This window comes from Colobus angolensis, unplaced genomic scaffold, assembly GCF_000951035.1.
Source record: "Colobus angolensis palliatus isolate OR3802 unplaced genomic scaffold, Cang.pa_1.0 Scaffold385, whole genome shotgun sequence".
Lineage (NCBI taxonomy): Eukaryota > Metazoa > Chordata > Mammalia > Primates > Cercopithecidae > Colobus > Colobus angolensis.
In genome coordinates, this window is record NW_012117210.1 from 1,648,039 (window position 1) to 1,667,298 (window position 19,260).

Sequence of the window (19,260 nt, forward strand, 5' to 3'; positions counted from 1 at the left end):
AAAAAAAAAAAAAAAAAGCTAGAGGCATCACATTACCTGACGTCAAAATATATTGTAAGGCTATAGTAACCAAAACAACATGGTATTGGTATAAAAATAGATACATAGATCAATGGAACAGAATAGGAAACCCAGAAATAAATTCATTTATTTATAGCCAACTGATCTTTGACAAGGCCATCAAGAACATACACTGGGGAAAGGACATTCTCTTCAATAAATGGTGCTTAGAAAACTAGATAACCTTATACAGAATAATGAAATTGGACCCCCATCTCTCATATCCAAAAATTTACTCAAGATGGAGTAAAAACTTAAATGTAAGACCCAGAAGTATAAAATTACTAGAAGAAAACATAGGGAAAACTCCTCAGGATATTGGTCTAGGCAACAATTTTATGGTTAAGACCTCAAAAGCACAAGAAACAAAAACAAAAATAGACCAAGAGGACTATATTAAACTAAAAGGCTCCTGCACAGCAAAACAACAACAAACAACCGAGTGAAGAGACAACCTCTTGAATGGGAGAAAATATTTGCAAACTACTTATCCATCAGGGGACTAATAATGTCCAGTATATACAAGGAACTCGAACAACTCAACAGTAGAAAAACAAATAATTCCACTAAAAGATTGGGCAAATGACACGAATAGATATTTCTCAAAAGAGGACACACAAATGGTCAACAGATATATGAAAAAATGCTCAACATCAATAATCATCAGGGAGATGCAAATCAAAATCACACAATGAGATATCATCTCACCCCAGTTAAAATGGCTAATATTAAAAAGTCCAGGTGCAGTGGCTCATGCCTGTAATCCCAGGACTTTGGGAGGCCTATGCAGGTGGATCACTTGAGGTCAGGAGTTTGAGACCAGCCTGGCCAACATGGTGAAATCCGGTCTCTACTAAAAATCAAAAAATTAGCTGGGCATGGTGGCATGCACCTGTAATCCCAGCTACTTGGGAGGCTGAGGCAGGAGAATCGCTTGAACCCGGGAGGCAGAGGTTGCAGTGAGCCAAGATCACACCACTGCACTCCAGCCTAGGCAACAAGAGTGAGACTCCATCGAAAGAAAGAAAGAAAGAGAGAAAGAGAGAGAGAGAGAAAGAGAGAGAGAGAGAGAGAGAAAGAGAGAGAGAGAGAAGGAAGGGAGGGAACTAGCACTACCATATGATTCAGCAGTCCCACTACTGGGTACCTATTTAAAGGAAAAGAAATCAATATATCAAAGGAATCTGCATTCATGTGTTTATCACAGCACTATTCACGATAGCAAAGATATGGAATCAACCTAAGTATCCATCAGTGGACTAATGGATAAAGAAAATGTGCTATATATACATAATAGAATAGTATTTGGCCATAATAAAGAATGAAATCCTGTCATTTGCAGCAACATGGATGGAACTGGAAGTCATTATGTTAAGCAAAATAAGCCAGGCACAGAAAGACAAATACTGCATGTTCTCACTTAATTGTAGGTGCTAAAAAAGTTAATCTCGTGGACATAGAGAATAGAACGATAGATACCAGAGAATGGGAGGGGTAACTGGGTGGCAGGGGGGATGAAGAGAGGTTTGTTGTGGATACAAATCTACGGTTAGAAGAAATAAATTCTAACGTTTGATAGCAGAATAGGGTGACTGTACTTAGCAACAATGTTTTGTATATTTCAAATTAAGTAGAAGAGAGGACTTGATACCAACATATAAAAATAGTAAATACTGAAGGTGATAGATACTGCAAATACCCTGACTTGATTACTCCACAGTCTATGCACATGACACTCAACATGTGCCCCATAAATATGTTAAGTATTATGTATCGATAAAAGAAAAAAGAATGTGGTTAAATACTGTATTGCAGGCTGGGCGTGGTGGCTCATCCCTGTAATCCCAGCACTTTGGGAGGCCGAAGCAGGCGGATCACCTGAGGTCAGGAGTTCGAGACTAGCCTGGCCAACATGGTGAAACCCTGTCTAGTAAAAATACAAAATTAGCCGCGTGTGGTGGTGTGTGCCTGTAATCCCAGCTACTTGGGAGGCTGAGGCAGGAGAATTGCTTGAACCTGGGAGGCAGAGGTTGAAGTGAGCCAAGATCACGCCATTGCACTCCAGCCTGGGCAACAAGACCAAAACTTTGTCTTAAAAAAAAAAAAAAACTCCCCCGCCCCACCTAAAAAAAACCCAAAAATACTGTATGGCAAAATTGTCTGGTGAGAAATGTGTAAGTCTTTATTGTGTATCTCCTGTGTTCTAGGCACCATGCTACATGTTTTCCTTTTCACATATATCATCTCATACAGTTCTCCCAACAGCTCTGTAAGGTATGTAGGTGTTTATCCCTCTTTCGCAAATGAGGAAGTAAATTGCCCAGGATCCCTAAGCAAGTAGTGGGTAGAGCTGAAATTTGAACCCAAGCTTTGTCTGCTTCAAACCCCATGTCCTATGTAACCGCAGTGTCTGCCACTGCAGATATAAAATAGGCTACTACTTTGAAGTAAACACTGACCTTGTTGAATAGATAATATATCCACATGACTCAAAACCTCAAAAGTATAAAAAGTTACAAAGTACAATGTCTTCCCCCAACCCCTGCTCCCATGCCCACCCTGACTTAGTCCCTTCCCAAAGAACTACTTTTAATAGTTTCTTGCAAATAAAGCAAATGTTGGTATAGCTTCTTATTTTTCCTTCCTTTTTAATACATAGGGTAGCATATTATGTCCACTCTTCCCTCCACTGCTTGTTTGGTAAACTTAACAGTTGTATTTAGAGATCTTTCCATATCACTACATAGTAAGCATGCAATTTATTTAACTGAAATAACATTTATAAAATACATAGCAGTGACTGGCACATAATAGGTGTTTGTCCAGAGTCCAAGAGCTGGAAGGGGGAAAAGCTGAGATTTGAACTCAGGCCCATTGTCTCTACTTTCCGTAGCTATTCATCTGTCTATCTCTTTTTAAGGTGTATGCAGAAAATAAAGTGCTGACAACAGTTTTGAAAGGGTCTTCTCTGTTATCTTCTATTATCTTCAGATAACCCAGGCAGTGTGACTAGCTTGCTCACAGATGAGGCAAGCTGCAAGGAAAGCAACAGCCCAGCTGACTCCAAGCTAGGAGTCATGATAAGGGAATGACAGAAAGCACAGGATGAGTGAAGATGATAGCAAATGATGTGCCAATTTGCTTTGAAATAATGATCTGGTTGTTCTGTTTTTTTTTTCTGGTCTTCTTTTCTAGAACAATGAGTTATATTTTTGATGAAAGAGATGGATTAAGCATGGCTCTAGAGTCAGACAGATCTGAGTTTAAATTCTCTGTGACTCTCTGAATCTAAAACTTCCCTGAGCTTAGTTTCCTGGTTGGTAAAATTGGGGATAATGAACCATTCCATAGGGTTGGTTGTGAGAACCAAACGAAATTTCATGTGTAAAATATTCAACCCTGTGAATGTTTTTCCCTAAGTCAGTGTCTGGATTTGAGCCAGTGTCCTATCTTTCCTGAAGCAGCAACATGCTGTGGTTCCCAGCATTCGTTTCCAGCACGTGACTGAGACACACGACTGCCATCTGGAGACACCATCTCCAAATTACAGAAAGTTCTTTAGCACTACAGTTGCAGAGCTATTGATTATAAGGTCACAAAGACTTTACATGGGAGCCTGGGGCCTCAGGTTGTACTTTTCTCGGACACTCCCTCCCCCTCATCATTGCTAACTTCACTCAATTCATTTTATGCCAAGACTAAGTCCTAAAAGGAGCTTTGAGACACTAGACCTCCAAACCAAAGGCCCTTATGCAGCTTATATTTCTCCAAAGGGCTTTAAGCTCATTTAAGAAGAACCAATGAAGAAGGCTAATGTTAATAATAGGGCTGCAGACTCCGTGAAAGTACCTTCTGCATCTGTTGCTTTTTACTAGCCACCTCTCCAAACTATAATCTCCCATAATCTGGCTTCTGCTCCCAGGATGCTGGTGGTCAGCATCTACTTTTAACCAAGGCTCTGTGAGAGTAACACACATGACTCCTTAAATATAGTTAAATACAGTTAAAAACAGTTAAATACACAAGTACAGTTAAAAACAGTTAAATACAGGAATACAGTTAAAAACAGTTAAATACAGCTAAAAACAGTTAAATACAGTTAAAAACAGTTAAATACACAAATACAGTTAAATACAGAAATATAGTTAAAAACAGTTAAATACAGAACTATTTTCTTGAGGGTAATGAAAAGTAAACCAAAGAGACAGTGCATAATGAAGGCCAAATAAGTGTGTCTAGACAGTAAACATTTATTTCAGAAGAGGTACCTAATAAGTGCTCAATAAATACTCAATGAACGAATAAATGGGCAAGGGAAAGCTCAGTGTGGGCTAAAGCAGTTGGGAACACAGTACTGAACACAGCCTGACCGAAGTGCAGATTTCATGTGGGGAGAATAGGTAGGAAGTTGTCAGTCTGGGAAGCTAGACCAAGGCCAGATTCTGATTTAAAATGATCATTGTGGGTCACTAGGTGTGGGGGAGGGGGAAACATGAGTCAGATAATCCAGTTAGAGGCAACTGTATTATCCATGTGTGAGGTCAAAGTTTTATTCCCATGGATTAATAAAGAAATGACAGGTCTTTGTGACTGCTGGCAGGAAGTGATGAGGAAAAGGGGGCTGTTAAAGGTGACAGGACCTGTTAGACGTGACATTGAGGTATTCTGAAGTCTGAGTAACTAAGAGAATGATGGTAGTGTTATCAGAAGTAGGAAGGTCAGTAGGTAGAACCTTTTTCAGGAGAGAGGAAATATTTTTGTTTTAGACATCTCCAAATGGAAGTGTGCAGCAGCAGTTGGAGATGTAGTCCATCAGCTCAGGAGACAGGTCAGGGTTGACCCAAGTTCAGATCCCAGTCTCATTCCCTCTATTGTCACCACCAGAGAGTCCATCTCCTTTCCCAGTTTCAGCTCTGACCAGAATTGTGAAATGCCATGGAGCCCAAGGAAGGGGGATTAAGAAGAAAGGAAGGTGCTCACTGCTGCTAGAGAGACTAAGAGACAAGCTCAAGAAAGGGTCATGGAAATCGGTTCTCTCACGGGAGAAAACTTTTTTCTTCAAGACATGTCATTTCAGGTTGTAGATTTGTGAGTGGGTGAGAAACAGACTGTAGAGAGTTTAGGAGTTAGTGGGTGCTGAGAGAGAGAGGGAGTGGGTGTGGACCATTTGGCAGTGAGAAGAACATGAGTAGAAGGTAGCTACAAAGGAGCTCAGAGGAGCTCAAAGCTCTGATAATTTCTCAGTTGAAACTGTTTTTCTTAAAGGTCACCGTTTACCTCCTTCTTGCCAAATAAAATCTTTTCTCTACCCTCAATTGGATTTCTTTGCAATATTTGACACAATTTATCTCTTACCCCTTCCTTTCCTTCCTTAAAACTCTCTTCTCCTGTGGCTTCTGTAATATGACAGGTACTGCCCAGATATCTTCCTACATGACTGACCACTAACTCTCTTTTTTCCCCTTGCTGGTTCCTCTTCTCCTGCTCATGTCTACAGATGTCTTCTTAAGCTCTGACCCTGGCCTTCTGCTCCCTCAGACAACCCATCTATCTAAGCTGATGACTCACACAACTTCATCTTTCCGCTTCTAGCTGCCTGTAGGGCATCTTTACCAAACCAGTTTTCTTTTTTAACATTGTCTTTCTGAGAGGGGTCCTACAATTCTTCCAGGTGTACAGACTGAGTGCTTTCAGACATCAGTTTGTTTCTTAGCCTCTTGGTACATCAAGTCTGTTCTAAGTCTCGTCGTCTCTTTCTTTGAAACATTTATGGGGTTCATCTGTACCTTCCATTTCTTTGCCACCACCCTCAGTCATCTCTAGCCAACATTACTGTAGCTGGTTCCTGGAGAGTCTCCCTGACTCAGGCCTAACCACTGAACCCCTATTTCTGCATAGAATAATCAGGTTAATGTTCTAAAATGACAATTTATTGTGTCATGCCCCTGTGCAAAAACATGTGATGGGCTCCCTGTAGATCCTAGTACAACAGCTGAACTCTTCTGCATGGCTTGCAAAGCAAAGAAACAAAGAATCAGAAATAGAAGGGATATCAGATACCACCTGGCCTAACTTCCCTTTTAATGCAGGAATTACTGTGCAGCATTCATCACAGATAGTTTTCCTGCTTCTCATTAGTATTGTCCCTAGATCATGGAGTCTTTCCTAATTTGGTCTCACTCTTTATATTTAACTTTTTTTTTTTTTTGAGACAGAGCCTTGCTTTGTTGCCCAGGCTGGAGAGCAGTGGTGCCATCTCAGCTCTCGGCTCACTGCAACCTCCACCTCCCGGGTTCAAGCGATTCTCCCGCCTCAGCCACCCGAGTAGCTGGGATCATAGGCACATGCCACCATGCCTGGCTAGTTTTTTGTAGTTTTGTTAGAGATGAGGTTTCACCATATTGACCAGGCTGGTCTCGAACTCCTGACCTCAAGTGATCCACCGGTCTCAGCCTCCCAAAGTGCTGGGTTTACAGGCATGAGTCACTGCACCTGACCTGTATTTAACTTTCTTTGATACTACTCCCTCCACCTTCCATCTCCTCCAGTCAGGCTGGTTTCTTCTTAGCTCCCTCCTCTACCAGGTTTGTTCTTACTTCCATATTTTTAGCCATCTGCTTTTCTGGGTGTTCTCCCCTCCCCTTTCTAGTTCTCAAAATCCCACCTATCATTCTAAGCTTAGCCTAAATGTCATCTTTCATGACCCCTTTCCTGACTTCTTTTTCTTAAATCCTATTGAATTTACTGCTATGACATAGCTTCACACTTACTTGCCCTACATGTGCTAATTTTATACCCCCCCATCACCCCCAACAGAATGTCAGCTACATGATGGGGACAAAACCCTATCTGAGACCTTGTATCACCCACAGGCTTACCTTGCACAGGATTAGGCATTGAGTAACTAGTCGATACTTAATGATTAATAATACATGGAGAACCTTCAGGCTGGAGAGGTAAGGTCACACAGTAAGTCAGTAACCCAAGTTCATGATGAGAAATCACAGCCCTTGATTCCCTGTGCTGCAGTTTGGGCACATGTGAGCCAAGCCTGATGGGGATGCTTCAGGGAAGGGCCTAGGTCTGAGGCCAGAAAAGAGCTTTTCTGGGCTTGAGAAGCAGGGTGGATTACCTCGGTAGTCCAGGGCAGGAACCCGTGGGACCTCCTCTGCATATACTTCATTGTAGCTTTCATCTGGATAGTAGCCAGAACCTAGAATAAGGAAGACAATATCAAGATGGTGTCTTGATTTCTCACTCAAGTTCTTCTCAACCTTCCCCCTCTCATCCAACTTTCCAACTTTGTCACTTCCTTAGGACATGGCATTCCATGGGTGGGGAGCCAGGTGGATATTTAGTGGGGGAAATCCTGTGTTGTAAGGCAGCAGAACTATTGTGGGTGAATCTCAGCACCTCAGTTGCATAGAGGGCAGGCTCATCGTTGTGGGGCCAGTTACTGCGAGCACTAGAAGACTCCATCTAAAAGAAAAAAATTGAACCTGACCATACATCAATCCTGTCAATCTGGACTGTAAATGACCCATTTCCTTGAAGCAACACATGAGTCTTGGTAAGACACTGGGGACTAAGCTCTGAGAATGGACTGTGGTCCCAGATAGGAGGAAAAAACAGAACCTGTGTCTTCCCCCTAGTGACAGTCCTGCTTATAGTCCTCAAAGAGAAACAGTTACTCAGGTTTCCACTAGCCCACAGGGCACGGGCCTTTTTGTCTTTGGATTACCATTGCTGGGGGTGGCGTGCCAAGGCCGAGAGGGGTGACTTAAAAGGCAAGAGGAAATGAAAGCAGTTTTGTGAGCACTTTGCCCTGGTTTGGAGAACAGAGAAGGCAGAGTCCTTCGGATAAATTTTCTGTTTCTCCAATCACAAGGAACTTTAACAGGGAGCTGCTGAGCTAGAGAACATTCCTAATCTATCTCCATCCAGTTAAGTGGCCCAGTCCCTAGTGGAGGCAGGTCTGCGGCTGTCTGGGAGACTAAACAGTGTGTTCCACCAGACGGCAGGAAATCGGTCATGAATACGAACTAATTGGAAAACAACTTGGTCCTTTCCGGAGCAAAGTTTCCGGAAGCCCTCCTTCCAGCCTCCCTGAGCCCTAACGCACGCACAAGAATAGCGTAGCCAGCTGTGTTGGAGTCAAGAGACAATTCCGTATTTCCAGGAGAGGGTGTGCTTCCAGGACAGGGCTGGGTTTTATTTAGTGCTGGAGCCCTTTGGCCTGTGTAAACACTCAGGCCACAAGCTCACCTCCTCCTCTTGGGAAGAGGCACAGGGTCCCCTGCACTAAAGGGCAGAGCAGAGGGCGAGATGATGAAGCTTCTCCATTCCCCACAAGCCCAGACTAGGGGTGGGGGAGGTGAGGTATTGGGAAACCAGTCCAATTTAGTGAACAAGGGAATGAATCAATTGAAAGTTTGCCTTATGAAATCATGTCCTCATTGGTTTGCCCTCATTCCAAAGGAAAGAGTTCATTTTTTCTTTTTCCCCCTTTTCTTTTTTTCTGTTTTCCCATTTCAGTTCTTCTGGCTTCGGTTTATTTCTTCTCAGGCCTCATCTCCCCTGCTCTCTTTTCTCTCATAATGGGAGGTTTCATTGGTGGGCGTGGGGGAGGAGGGGGGTCATGGAATTCTCGTCAGCGGTTTCAGTTCGGTATTAGCCTCAAAGCCTTATAGGTCCTGTAAACAGGAGGCCAGATGTGTGTGATTCCCTAAAGTATTAGGTCTCCCTGCTCCGGTTACAGAGTCCAGCTTTTGGAGAAATGGCTCAGCAGGGAGCAAAGGACTGTTTACCAGAAGAGAAAACAGAAGTGTCAAAGCCCTGTGGCTTGATAATGCTAACAACAACAACAAGAACAACTATGACAATGGCTGCTAACATCTCTCAGCTCACATTCTGTGTTAAGCACATGACATATGTTAGCTCATTATGTCACCGTAACATGTCAGCAGGGTAGGTGTTACTAATGTGCTCCAATATAAAGCCGAAGAGACAGGCTTGAGGAACCAAGGAGGTTGTCCAAGGTCTCCCAGTTATTAAGTAGCAGAGTGGGCATTCCAGCCCAGGTCTGCTTGACCCCCTAGATACCAAACTCAGACACTCCACTGAAGATGGTGATTAGGGGAGAGCTTTTGACAATGTCCAACTGGGGTAAAAGTCCAAAATCTCTTTTGCAATCCAGCTTTTTTACTGTGTGTATGGGATCGAAGGCCACCAAGCATTTTACATCATTCCAGATTTGCAGGGGATGTAGGAAAACTGTGGGGGAAGACTCAATAAGATAATTACAGTCTCCATCAGGGTGCGGAAGTAGCTGGACCAGTGCCAACTATGCTTTGTGTGGAGAAAGGGTTCAGACCACCTTGCCACTTTAAACCTTTCCATTTTCCCATTTCCCCTCTTTGCCTATCTATTTTCTTCTTTTTTGCAAATGGTGGAATTCTAAGATGGGTATAAGAATGAAATTAAAGGGGAACACTCCCTACATTATTCTGTCTGCTTGTCCCTCTTTAGCCCTGGGGGAAGGACTTGGGGAGCATTCCTCAGTTCCTTTAGATCAATCAGTGCTTGGTTACTGTGTGGTCTGTTACTGGGCTCCTCCAACCTCCATAGTACAGTCAGGCCCTCTAAGCACTGCCCTTCACAAAAGTATAGTTAGACATGTAATTGATAGTTAAAAGACTATTTTAAGATTCATATTAATCCTTGGTTTATGATGACAAATACAGTCTGACTTTCTGGGCTGCACAGATACGCCAGCACATACTTTTAACCCATTCTTTGCTTTATTTATATTCTTAACTTTTCCCAACCACTGCTGATTATTCCTGGACCCTTTTTCTGATTAGCCCTGAATCCACATTTGGCTGCTTTTCTGTGCTATGCCCATTTGAAGACAAGGCTGTAGAAGTAAACAAAACAGTCCTGGATGCATAAAGAGTGCTCAATAAATATTTGTTGAAGGAATGAATGAACAAATGCATGAAGGCAAGCTCAACAGCTGAGCTAGCAGTGTAGGGGAAATGTCTCTCATCATGTGGTCTCCTAAGGATAGAAGAGGGAAGAATGAGTGGAATTGCAGGGCTGGCAGAGGCCTCACCAATCTGAGCTCCTCAGGAGTGGTGACTTGTGATTCATGTGGAAGTAGGAGTTCCACCTTTTCAAATAGCCCTTTGAGAACCTCAACTGAATCTAACTTTTAAAAAACTGCTCTGTGCTCACGACTCCAACAGCTCAGGCTTCTGTTTTGGGAAAGGTAAAGACCTTAGCATGCCATGAGGTTTCATACAGGTGTTCAGAATTGGGCTTTGAGCCATGTAATCTCCACTGCTTTAGTCCTGTGGTCTTTGGCTGGATTTTGGTCTCTGTAAATGAACTGAAGCTAGGAGAGGTTGGGGAGGACAGTCGCATATTTATCTCCTGGAGACTTGGGGCACCTCTAACCCCAAACAGGATATGCTCTGCCAAGGGCTTGACTTGAATTTTTTCATCTCAATGTCAGTCCTTGTGCTTCACCCCCTACAAAGCCAGGTTAAGCCAAAAAGGGGAAGAAGTTTGCATATTTGTTTGAAAACTTGATGCAGCTGTTCCAGACAAACAGAGCTACTGCCAAAGGCCTCCACCAGGAGCTAAGGGCATGTGGAAAATTTTAGCTGCAATGACTGTGGCTGTGATGGGAGCAGTTTGTTATTTACTCATCTCTGGATATTTTCCTAACCCCATTGGTTGGGCCTGTCTCCTTCCCCCTCTCCTCCCTACTGGCCCCTGTGAGGGCAGACACTGCAGACCACAGAATATTCTTAGCACTTGGAATGCCAGCTGGGCCCCATATAAAACCTCTGTATGCCACTTCATTATCCTGCCCTCATCCCTTCCCCCTCCCCTTTCCCTCTTCTCACTGAGTTTGTGCTCTGGCTCTCTGGGTGAAGAATGAAATGTTCAGGAATCCAGAAAACTCCATCCCTTCTGAAGTAAAGAACAAATGAAAAGAAACTGGGAAATTCCTGATTAAAAGGATGTGATCTGTATTACCACTAACAGCTTTGGCATAAAAGGGCTATAAAAATCTCATTTTATAAATAAGGTCAGGGAGGGAGGCAGGGAAGAAGTCTGATGGATTCTTGTTTCCCTTGAATAGATTGCCTGCCCCCTTATTTTTCCCAAATGAGATTTGTGGTCTAAGTCCATTTTTGTGGTCTTGACAAGGGTATTTGACTCATAAAAGGATTAATATTAATAACGATTTGACTCATAAAGGATTTCATATTAGAAAATGGTTTTCAGGAAGCTAAGTACACAAGCAGGTGAGACAATGGCCTCAAAGGTGATGTCCAACCTTCTCATGTTTGTACTAGTGTGGCCTATTTCAAATAGCTCTTGTTAGACTGCCTTAAAAGCCTCCCTTGGTAGTCTGTTGCAATGTTTAACTATCTTTATTGTCCTTTAATACTTCTCTGTATAGAAAATAAGTGTCTCTTTTTGTAGTCTAACTCTTTCTTCTCCAAGTCTTGGTCTAGGACTTATCCTTCCTGGAAATAACAGACAACAGCTCCTAGAACTTACCTGCATACCATGTTGGTGTCACTGCTGGAGTTAGGAAGAACAGCAGAGAGAGCGCTCCTCTTTGAGTTAGTTGATTGGCCATCCTTGAAAGGGAGGATTATGGAGACAAGAAAAGATGTATGTATGGCCTGAAGTACCAGGGTAAAGGAAAGTGACTTTCAGAAGTCAGCCATCAATTAACTTCCAAAAGTGGGGAAGCAGAAATATGGGATCTGTGAGGAAGAAGAGAGATTTTATAATTAATGAATGCTTTTTATATTATCTCCCTCATAAGAATCTTTCATGTTATAGAATAACAAGACTCTGTTTGTTATTTGTGGTCCCTTTTCCTCCCAGGAGGAGGAGGAGTGTAAAACAACCAATCTTCAACTGACCCTGGTGGGATCAGACGCAAATGCTCCATGATCCAAGTTATAGAGAGGGACACTGAAGTACTGAGACCAGGAAAAGGCCAACATAAAGTTACATAGGACCAGTAGGGAACCTGGTGACCTAAAGGCTACCATTAGGTTTCATTCATTCAACTAACATTTCCTAGCCACTAATCTGGGAAAGCGTTAGCATATGTGGTCTAAGAATTTGAACACTGATGTTACACAGGTCTGGATGTGAATCCAATTCTGTCACCTATTAGCTATGGGGTCTTGGACAAATTTTTTAACTTCTCTGAGCCTCGGTTTCCTCATCTATAACATCGGAATAATAATACTCTCTACCTCATGAATTGATTATTGCCTGTCATATAGGGAAGTAATTTATATATTAGACAACATTATTACCAATTTTGTATTGGACAGGACTGAATGTTCCCCTTCTTTAGTCTCCCAGGCAGTAACTATACTCTGGCTCTGTTCTTAGCTTTGGGTTTTAAGGCTTAGTGGTTTGGTAGTGGCTTCTGGCTTTCAAGTCCAGCCTAACCCTCTAGTTTTACCTTGCTGGGCCAGCAGGAAGTCAGCGAGGTAGAGGAGGACCTGCTGAGGTACATGAGGAGAGGGTGAACAAGCTCCAATTGCCCTCTCACTTCCTGCCCTGTCCTCACCCTAATGGGATGAGAGTTTTGTGGTTCCCAGTAGGCAAATACTTTGTACATGACAGTATTAAAATTTGCTGCCCATTGGTATAAATTGGCCACTGGGCATTTCAGCAAGCACCCATTCACTCACATGCTTTCAATGAAATGCCATGCTCAGGGGAGGAGTCAGTCCTAGAAATAGAGAAACAAAAAGGTGGTAGATTCTGGCCAGAGTTCCTAAGGGACATGCAAAGCCCAAGAAAGGGAAAAATTTCTTTTCTAATTCATTGCTGCTTGGCTTCAGATTTTGTCTAGAAAGTGACAGGGAGGCAGGACGGAGAAAAAGAGTAAACGAAGGAGGCAAGGGAAGTAGAAAGATGTGGGATGGAAGGAAAGAAAATCTGACAGAGCTGAAGGAAAGAGATGGATAAACACAGAAAGAGGCAACAAAAGGAGGAGAAAGAGGAGATTAAAGAGAGATCCAGGAAAACGAACAGTTAGATAATTAATCACCGACCCCTCTCCCACATCTAGCCTCCATCTAGTTCCTTTGTTCTGGAGCAGAGGCATTCCTTTTTCAGACCCAATACTCTGAACTTGTGACCTCTTACCTGCCCAGCTTCTCCCCAATCTCAGGCTTAATACTTGACTCACTAGAGTCAACCATCCCATCCCTCTGCTGTGGGCCAAGAAGTTGCTGGGAACATGTGTTTGCAGTCAGGTCACAGCATAAATGAAAAGCAGCATATGATCCAGCTTCATAAAATAACTTCTCCCCCGACCTCCACCCCCAGCCATGTTGCCCAAGTCCTGGATCTCCTTATCCCCTTCACAATTGTGCATTGGGGTAGTGGAGTGTGGAGGGATTAGTTGCAGATCTTACCTGTTTTATGGTATTTTGTGCCCTTTTTCTCTCTCCTCTTTCTCCTTCCTCTCTGCTCCTCTCATCAATTGGAAAAAACCTTCTACTTCAACATTCCTAGAACGAGTGGCTCCTGGTCTGTCCCGACCTCCGGGATTCTGTTAACACTGCCCAGATGTTACGACGTCCGCATCTGCCAAAAGTTTCCTTAAAGCTATATTATCCCCGAAGCTATAGTTATTCCTCTCTCAGAGAAGGGTTTTAGAAAGATGGGGGAGAAGGAACACAGGGATTAGAGAAACTCAGTCCGTCTGCTGCAGAAGAGGGGGAAGTGTGAATGGCACTGGCTCCAAGCCTGTGAGTATAGTGATGACTAACACAGAGGCTGGCTTAAGCGGCCTCCAGAGATGTGTTGCACTGAAGAACACTTCTTTTTATGACTCAGCATGACATAAGAATTGAATGAAAAGGAATTTCACAAACACTCACAAACACCAAAGAGAAGGGAAGACTGTAGCTGATTTTGACATTCCCTAAGATTTCTCCTATAATTCCTTAGGCTCCCAACTCTGAATTATCTTGCAATCTGTATGGTATCAGGTCAGATACACTTTGAAACCCTCATGCCAGTGACCTAACTTCTCTGGACTTCAGTTTCTGTTAAGATTATATTGTTTACAAAAAAAAAAAAAAAACATGTACTTCTTGCCTGAAGAATCAAGACTGATTTCCCTTACTAAGAATGGAAGGAAAGCATGCCTGGAGAGGCTTTAGTGGGAGGCTGTTTGAGCAAATCTAGCTGCATCCCAGTGGTCTCTGATGGAGGGTTACATTTCACTCAGCAAGATTTTTTCATATTAGTATCTGATAATGAGACTGTTCTGCCATAGCACAGACCAGCTACTTACAATCTCCCTCCCCTCACAGTTGACATTTCCATCTCTTGGAAAATCAGTGGTTATAGAAGGAAGAATTTTAAGCTGTTGTAGAAAGGGTGTTTCTCCTGTGTATGCAAGCAAATTGGTAACCCCTTCTCAGTCATAAGGGGAAGAATTGTACTTATGAGAATACAAAGTTCAAAAGCAAGCCTGAGCCTGCTTCATTTCCAATCCACCTGTGACAAATATGTATTGAGTATCTACCATGTGCTTAACAAAGTAATACCTATGTAAAGAAGATGTGGTTGGGAGCAGCGGCTCACGCCTGTAATCCCAGCGCTTTGGGAGGCTGAGGAGGGCAGATCACGAGGTCAGGAGTTCAAGATTAGCCTGGCCAACATGGTGAAACCCTGTCTCTACTAAATACAAAAAAAAATTAGCCGGGCGGGGTGGTGCCTGTAATCCTAGCTACTCAGGAGGCTGAGGCAGGAGAATTGCTTGAACCCGGGAGGCAGAGGTTGCAGTGAGCTGAGATCACGCCACTGCACTCCAGCCTGGGTGAGGGAGTGAGACTCCGTCTCAGAAGAAAAAAAAAAAAAAGAAGACGTGATCGTCATGGCCTTATTCATTCCATAAATTTATCAAGTATCTACCACGTCAAGAGTGGTGGATGTAGTGGTGAACAAGACAGACAAAATCCCAGGCATTGTAATTCATAATTAATTCAACAAATACTTGTTGAGCATCTATTATGTGCCACACATGGTTCCAGGTATTTGAGAAACATCAGTGAACAAAACAGACAAAAATCCCTGCCCTCATGGAACAGAGGAGACAGACATCAAACATGCATGTTCTTAATTACAATTGCGTGTGTTTACGGAATCTTTATTGGTCATCTACTATAAGCTAAGCAGTGCAGATACAGTGGTGAGCAAGTAATGTGTGATTCTTGATCTTATGGAGCTTACTCTCCAGCTCCCGGAGTTTATGTTTAGTAGGGGAGAGAAGAGGGACACAATCAATTATAAAACAATACAACTCCCTATGGTGATAAACTACCAAAAGCTGCGTTACAGACTTTAAGGACGCTAGGAGGAGGTCAGAGGAGGGGGGCATCTGAGAAGAGGTGGGCCTTGGTCTAGTCTCAGGCAAAGGAAATGCCATCAACAAGAGCTCACTGTTAGGTCAGAGGAGGGAGGGGCCAACTGCTAAGAGGTTTCAGGGAGAGATAGAAAACAAAGTTGAATAAATAGGGTAGGGCCAGAAAATCAGATATAGGAGGTTATTTTAAACTTATATGTGAGAAAATAGTGAATATATTAAATGTGTGTGTCTGTATGTTTGAGAGTGTGTGTGTGTGTGTGTATGTGTGTGAGAGAGAGAGAGAGAGAGAGAGAGGAATATGAGAGACAGAGAAGGAACAAGTAAAGTAATACATTCTACCAGAGTTTTTCTTTCTTAAACCCCCCTTTACTGGCTCCCTCTTGGCATAGCGTACAGTCTGAGTTCCTTAGCATTGCATACCATGCTCTTCACAAGCAAACCCCACCTATGTCCTTAGCCTAGTATTAAGCACATCCCATGCCTCCTAATTCTGGACACACTCCACCTCCTGCTCCTCCTTGAGCTTCTTGTTCTTCCTTTCGCACCCCGGAGCCTCTGCACAGATGTGTTCACTCTGCTCTATAGTCCCTTCCCTCCTTTCTTGGCTTATTGGAACTCTACCCACCCTTGCTGCTGAGAAGCTTCTCCCGGCCCATCCCAGCCCAAGTTGGTTAACTTTGCCTTCCTTTTCTCTCACAGCACTTTGTACATATCTCCATTTTAGGACTTTCCACACTTACTCACATTGTTCTTTACTTATCTCTGACTCCTACTAGACTATGAGTGCTTAGAAGGCAAGAACCTTATCCTAGTCTTCTTCATATCCCCAGCCATCGAACACAAAACCTAGCACATGCCAGGGTGAAGATGCCTCATAAGGCCTCAATCCCACTGAAAGCTGGAAGGAGTGGGACAGAGGGGTTCCAGAAAGAGGTTAAAGAAGAAAGTGAAGCAGGAGAATATGGAAATCATAGGGACATCAAAGTAAGGGGATATGTCAGAGGAGAGGGACAGCATTCTTGTGAAGCATTGGATGAATAACATAAAGAGCTCACCCAAAACAAGTGAGGTTAATTATAATAACTCCAATGTTTCTGCAGTATGTTCTCAGTGTGTAAAACACAATGTTAGACACTGCAAGGCTATAAAGTGAAATAAAACACCTCTCCCTGTGGTTTGGTTGGGAAGATAAGACAAAGGTAGATAAGGAGACTGACAGCATCCAGGCATAGTCAATTTCTTAAGTTTCTTAAAGTTCAGTACCCTTTTCAACTTTAAGACTTTTAATATGAAGCCCCTCAGCAGTAAATAAGGTATTGTTTTACGAAATATTAGATATGGAAACTGACTTCCCTAGTTGAGATCTCAGGAAAGCTCAACCAGGCTAGACTAGAAACAACTGTCTTAGAAAATGGACATAGAATTGTGAATTTTAATACCATTTAAAAGTATTTATCATGTGTGTGTGTCCCAAACTGTATATTATGAGCTGTTTTGAAGAAGGCAAGATCAGGGATGGAAAGCGAGGAAAGGTTTCACAGAGCATCTGAAAGGAGTGGATGGGAAAAAAAAGGAATAAAAATAGACAAAGAATAGAATTTCAGCGAAGGAGAATGGGAATACACAAGAGACAATAGAAATAAAGAGATATTCCATTAACGCAACAGATTTTTAAAACTGTACATATGAATTAGCTGTTTAAATAATGAGGTATCTGATGGCTGTAATACAAAATGTGAGACATTAAGAAAATAAGTAGGATGTGCCTTTAAATTCTATGATAGTCACTTAGCCAAAGGTAATTGAAGGGATGCTAGAAAATGGATTAGAAAATGAAAATGGTAAAGTTATTATGTGAATAAGAGATAAGATGTATTCTCAGCGATACCGCTGTTTTTTGTTTTTTTGTTTTTGTTGTTTTTTTTTTTTAGTGGTTCCTAAGAGAGACAGTAGGAATGTCCCAAGACATTATCTAGGTACTCAATTTAATTTTTTCTGTTTTATGATAGTGTGATACTGGGATGGCTTAGACATTTAATTTTTTATTTAATTTCAACAATCAATCCTGAGTAATTACTGTGTGGTTACTCCCAGAGACCAGTTATGACCTCAGTGAGCAATCAGCTCAACAGGGATTGGCCGAGCAGAAAATGAACTCATCAATAGGGCATTATGTCCTAGGGTACTGAGGACAGTATAAAAGGGGACATAGGGGCCCTGCCACACTAGCTCTTCAGTAGTTTCTGAACATCTAGACGGTAGGATGTAGAATAGGTAAGTAGAAATGCAAAGCAGATATTAGATATTGCAGTAATTGACTAAAGCACTGAGTTAATGGGAGTGAGTGTGTAGTTTAGACAGTTACGGTGTTAGAGAAAGAGGTGAGGGAGGAGGGGCTTTTTACTGAGTTGGGATTCAGCTGGATATTCACTAGAAGCAGAAAGTATGAGTGAAGTAGAGGGTGGGCAAGGACTAGGAAATAGGACTTGTTTATTGGGGGGTTGATCGTACTTACCTGGTACGGAGCAGAAAATTCACATTGGAAAAGCAGTAGGAAATCAGTTGAAATTGTATTGGGATGAGGGGCTTGGTAGGGATGGAGGGAGGTTGGAGGTGGCACAAGGGAGGTCTGACTTAACAGTGAGCCCTTGTTTATGTCATTTCGCTTCCCTGTTGTCTAGCAATGAAAAACATTTACACCTAATCTTGAAGGTTACAGGAAGTTAATTGGGAAGGGAGAGTACTAAATGTTCAATGTAAAACAAGCAGTAACAATACTTAAAGTATTTTCCTTTTTTTCCTACGTGGTTGGCATCAAATTGTGTTTCTGTGCTCAGAAAGAGGGAGAAATTAAGAGGTTGAGCAAGAAAAAGTACTGAACTCTCTGCCTTATCACTCTGGGGCAGGTAGGGTTACTTCCTAGGTGACTGGGCTATTGGAGTGAAGGCAAAAGCCAAACTCAACCAAAAAACCCCAAGTGCAAGGCAGAATTGGGGCAATCATTGAGGTTCTTAAGCTTCAGAGGTTCCGAGGAGCCCTTGTTTGTGGTGAAATGTCTGTGCAACAGCAGTCTTTACTCAGGTTACTCTGAGAGGAGGCAGCTGTGTGTACAAGAGCAGCTATGTTTCATCACAAAGTGGGCCCCATTTCTGATGAAAGACAAAGAAGCAGCCCAGGTTTAGTCCTAGGCAGCTTACCTAGCCTCTTTCAATCTGTTTCTTCATCTGTAAAATGAAGGTGCTAGGTGTGTCAACCTCATAATAGGGTTTTTGTGATGTGTGCATATGAGATAACGTGTATCAAGCTCTTAGCGATAGTGGTTGGTATATAGTCAATGCTCATTATCACAGTCACTATTAATACTTTAAAGAATACATTTATTGAATGGCCTAGGGAAATACTTCTTAAATTGCCTTAAATGGGATTAGATGCCCCCTTTGGTCTGGGTTTGTACCCAGACCCAGGCCTAGGTTTGAACTAAATTGAATTTCTGGGTTTGGTGGCATGGTGGGCGTGGGGAGATGGAAGTGGGTGTAGCAGAGTAGGAGGCAATGGTGCAAGGTGTTGTGGCCATAGGAATATGAATTTCCAGGTCAGCATTTGGTTTAATTTGGCACCGAGTGTTATTCAAACAAAGCAGCGTTGTGAGTGGTAGAGGAAGGGAGAGGAGGAAAGTCAACACATTCTTGGAAATAAGATGTGGCTTTTGCTTTGCTATTTTGTTTTTTCTTCAGCTACAGATATATTTCTTTGCTCTTGGGCTC

At 42.5% G+C, this 19,260-nt stretch overlaps 1 protein-coding gene across 1 annotated transcript in view; it reads right to left on the reverse strand.

Annotated features, from left to right (window-relative positions):
- The window catches only part of SRPX2 (sushi-repeat containing protein, X-linked 2), a 26,644-nt gene extending 12,765 nt beyond the window's left edge, over positions 1–13,879 (reverse strand). The window contains exons 1-3 of the mRNA XM_011954565.1: positions 13,533–13,879; positions 11,638–11,849; positions 7,193–7,273 (exon numbers count right to left, since the gene is read on the reverse strand). Of these exons, the coding sequence (XP_011809955.1) occupies positions 7,193–7,273; positions 11,638–11,719 (163 nt within the window). The 5' untranslated portion in view covers positions 11,720–11,849; positions 13,533–13,879. The remainder of the gene's footprint in view (positions 1–7,192; positions 7,274–11,637; positions 11,850–13,532) is intronic.
- Between the last annotated feature and the right edge of the window lie 5,381 nt (positions 13,880–19,260).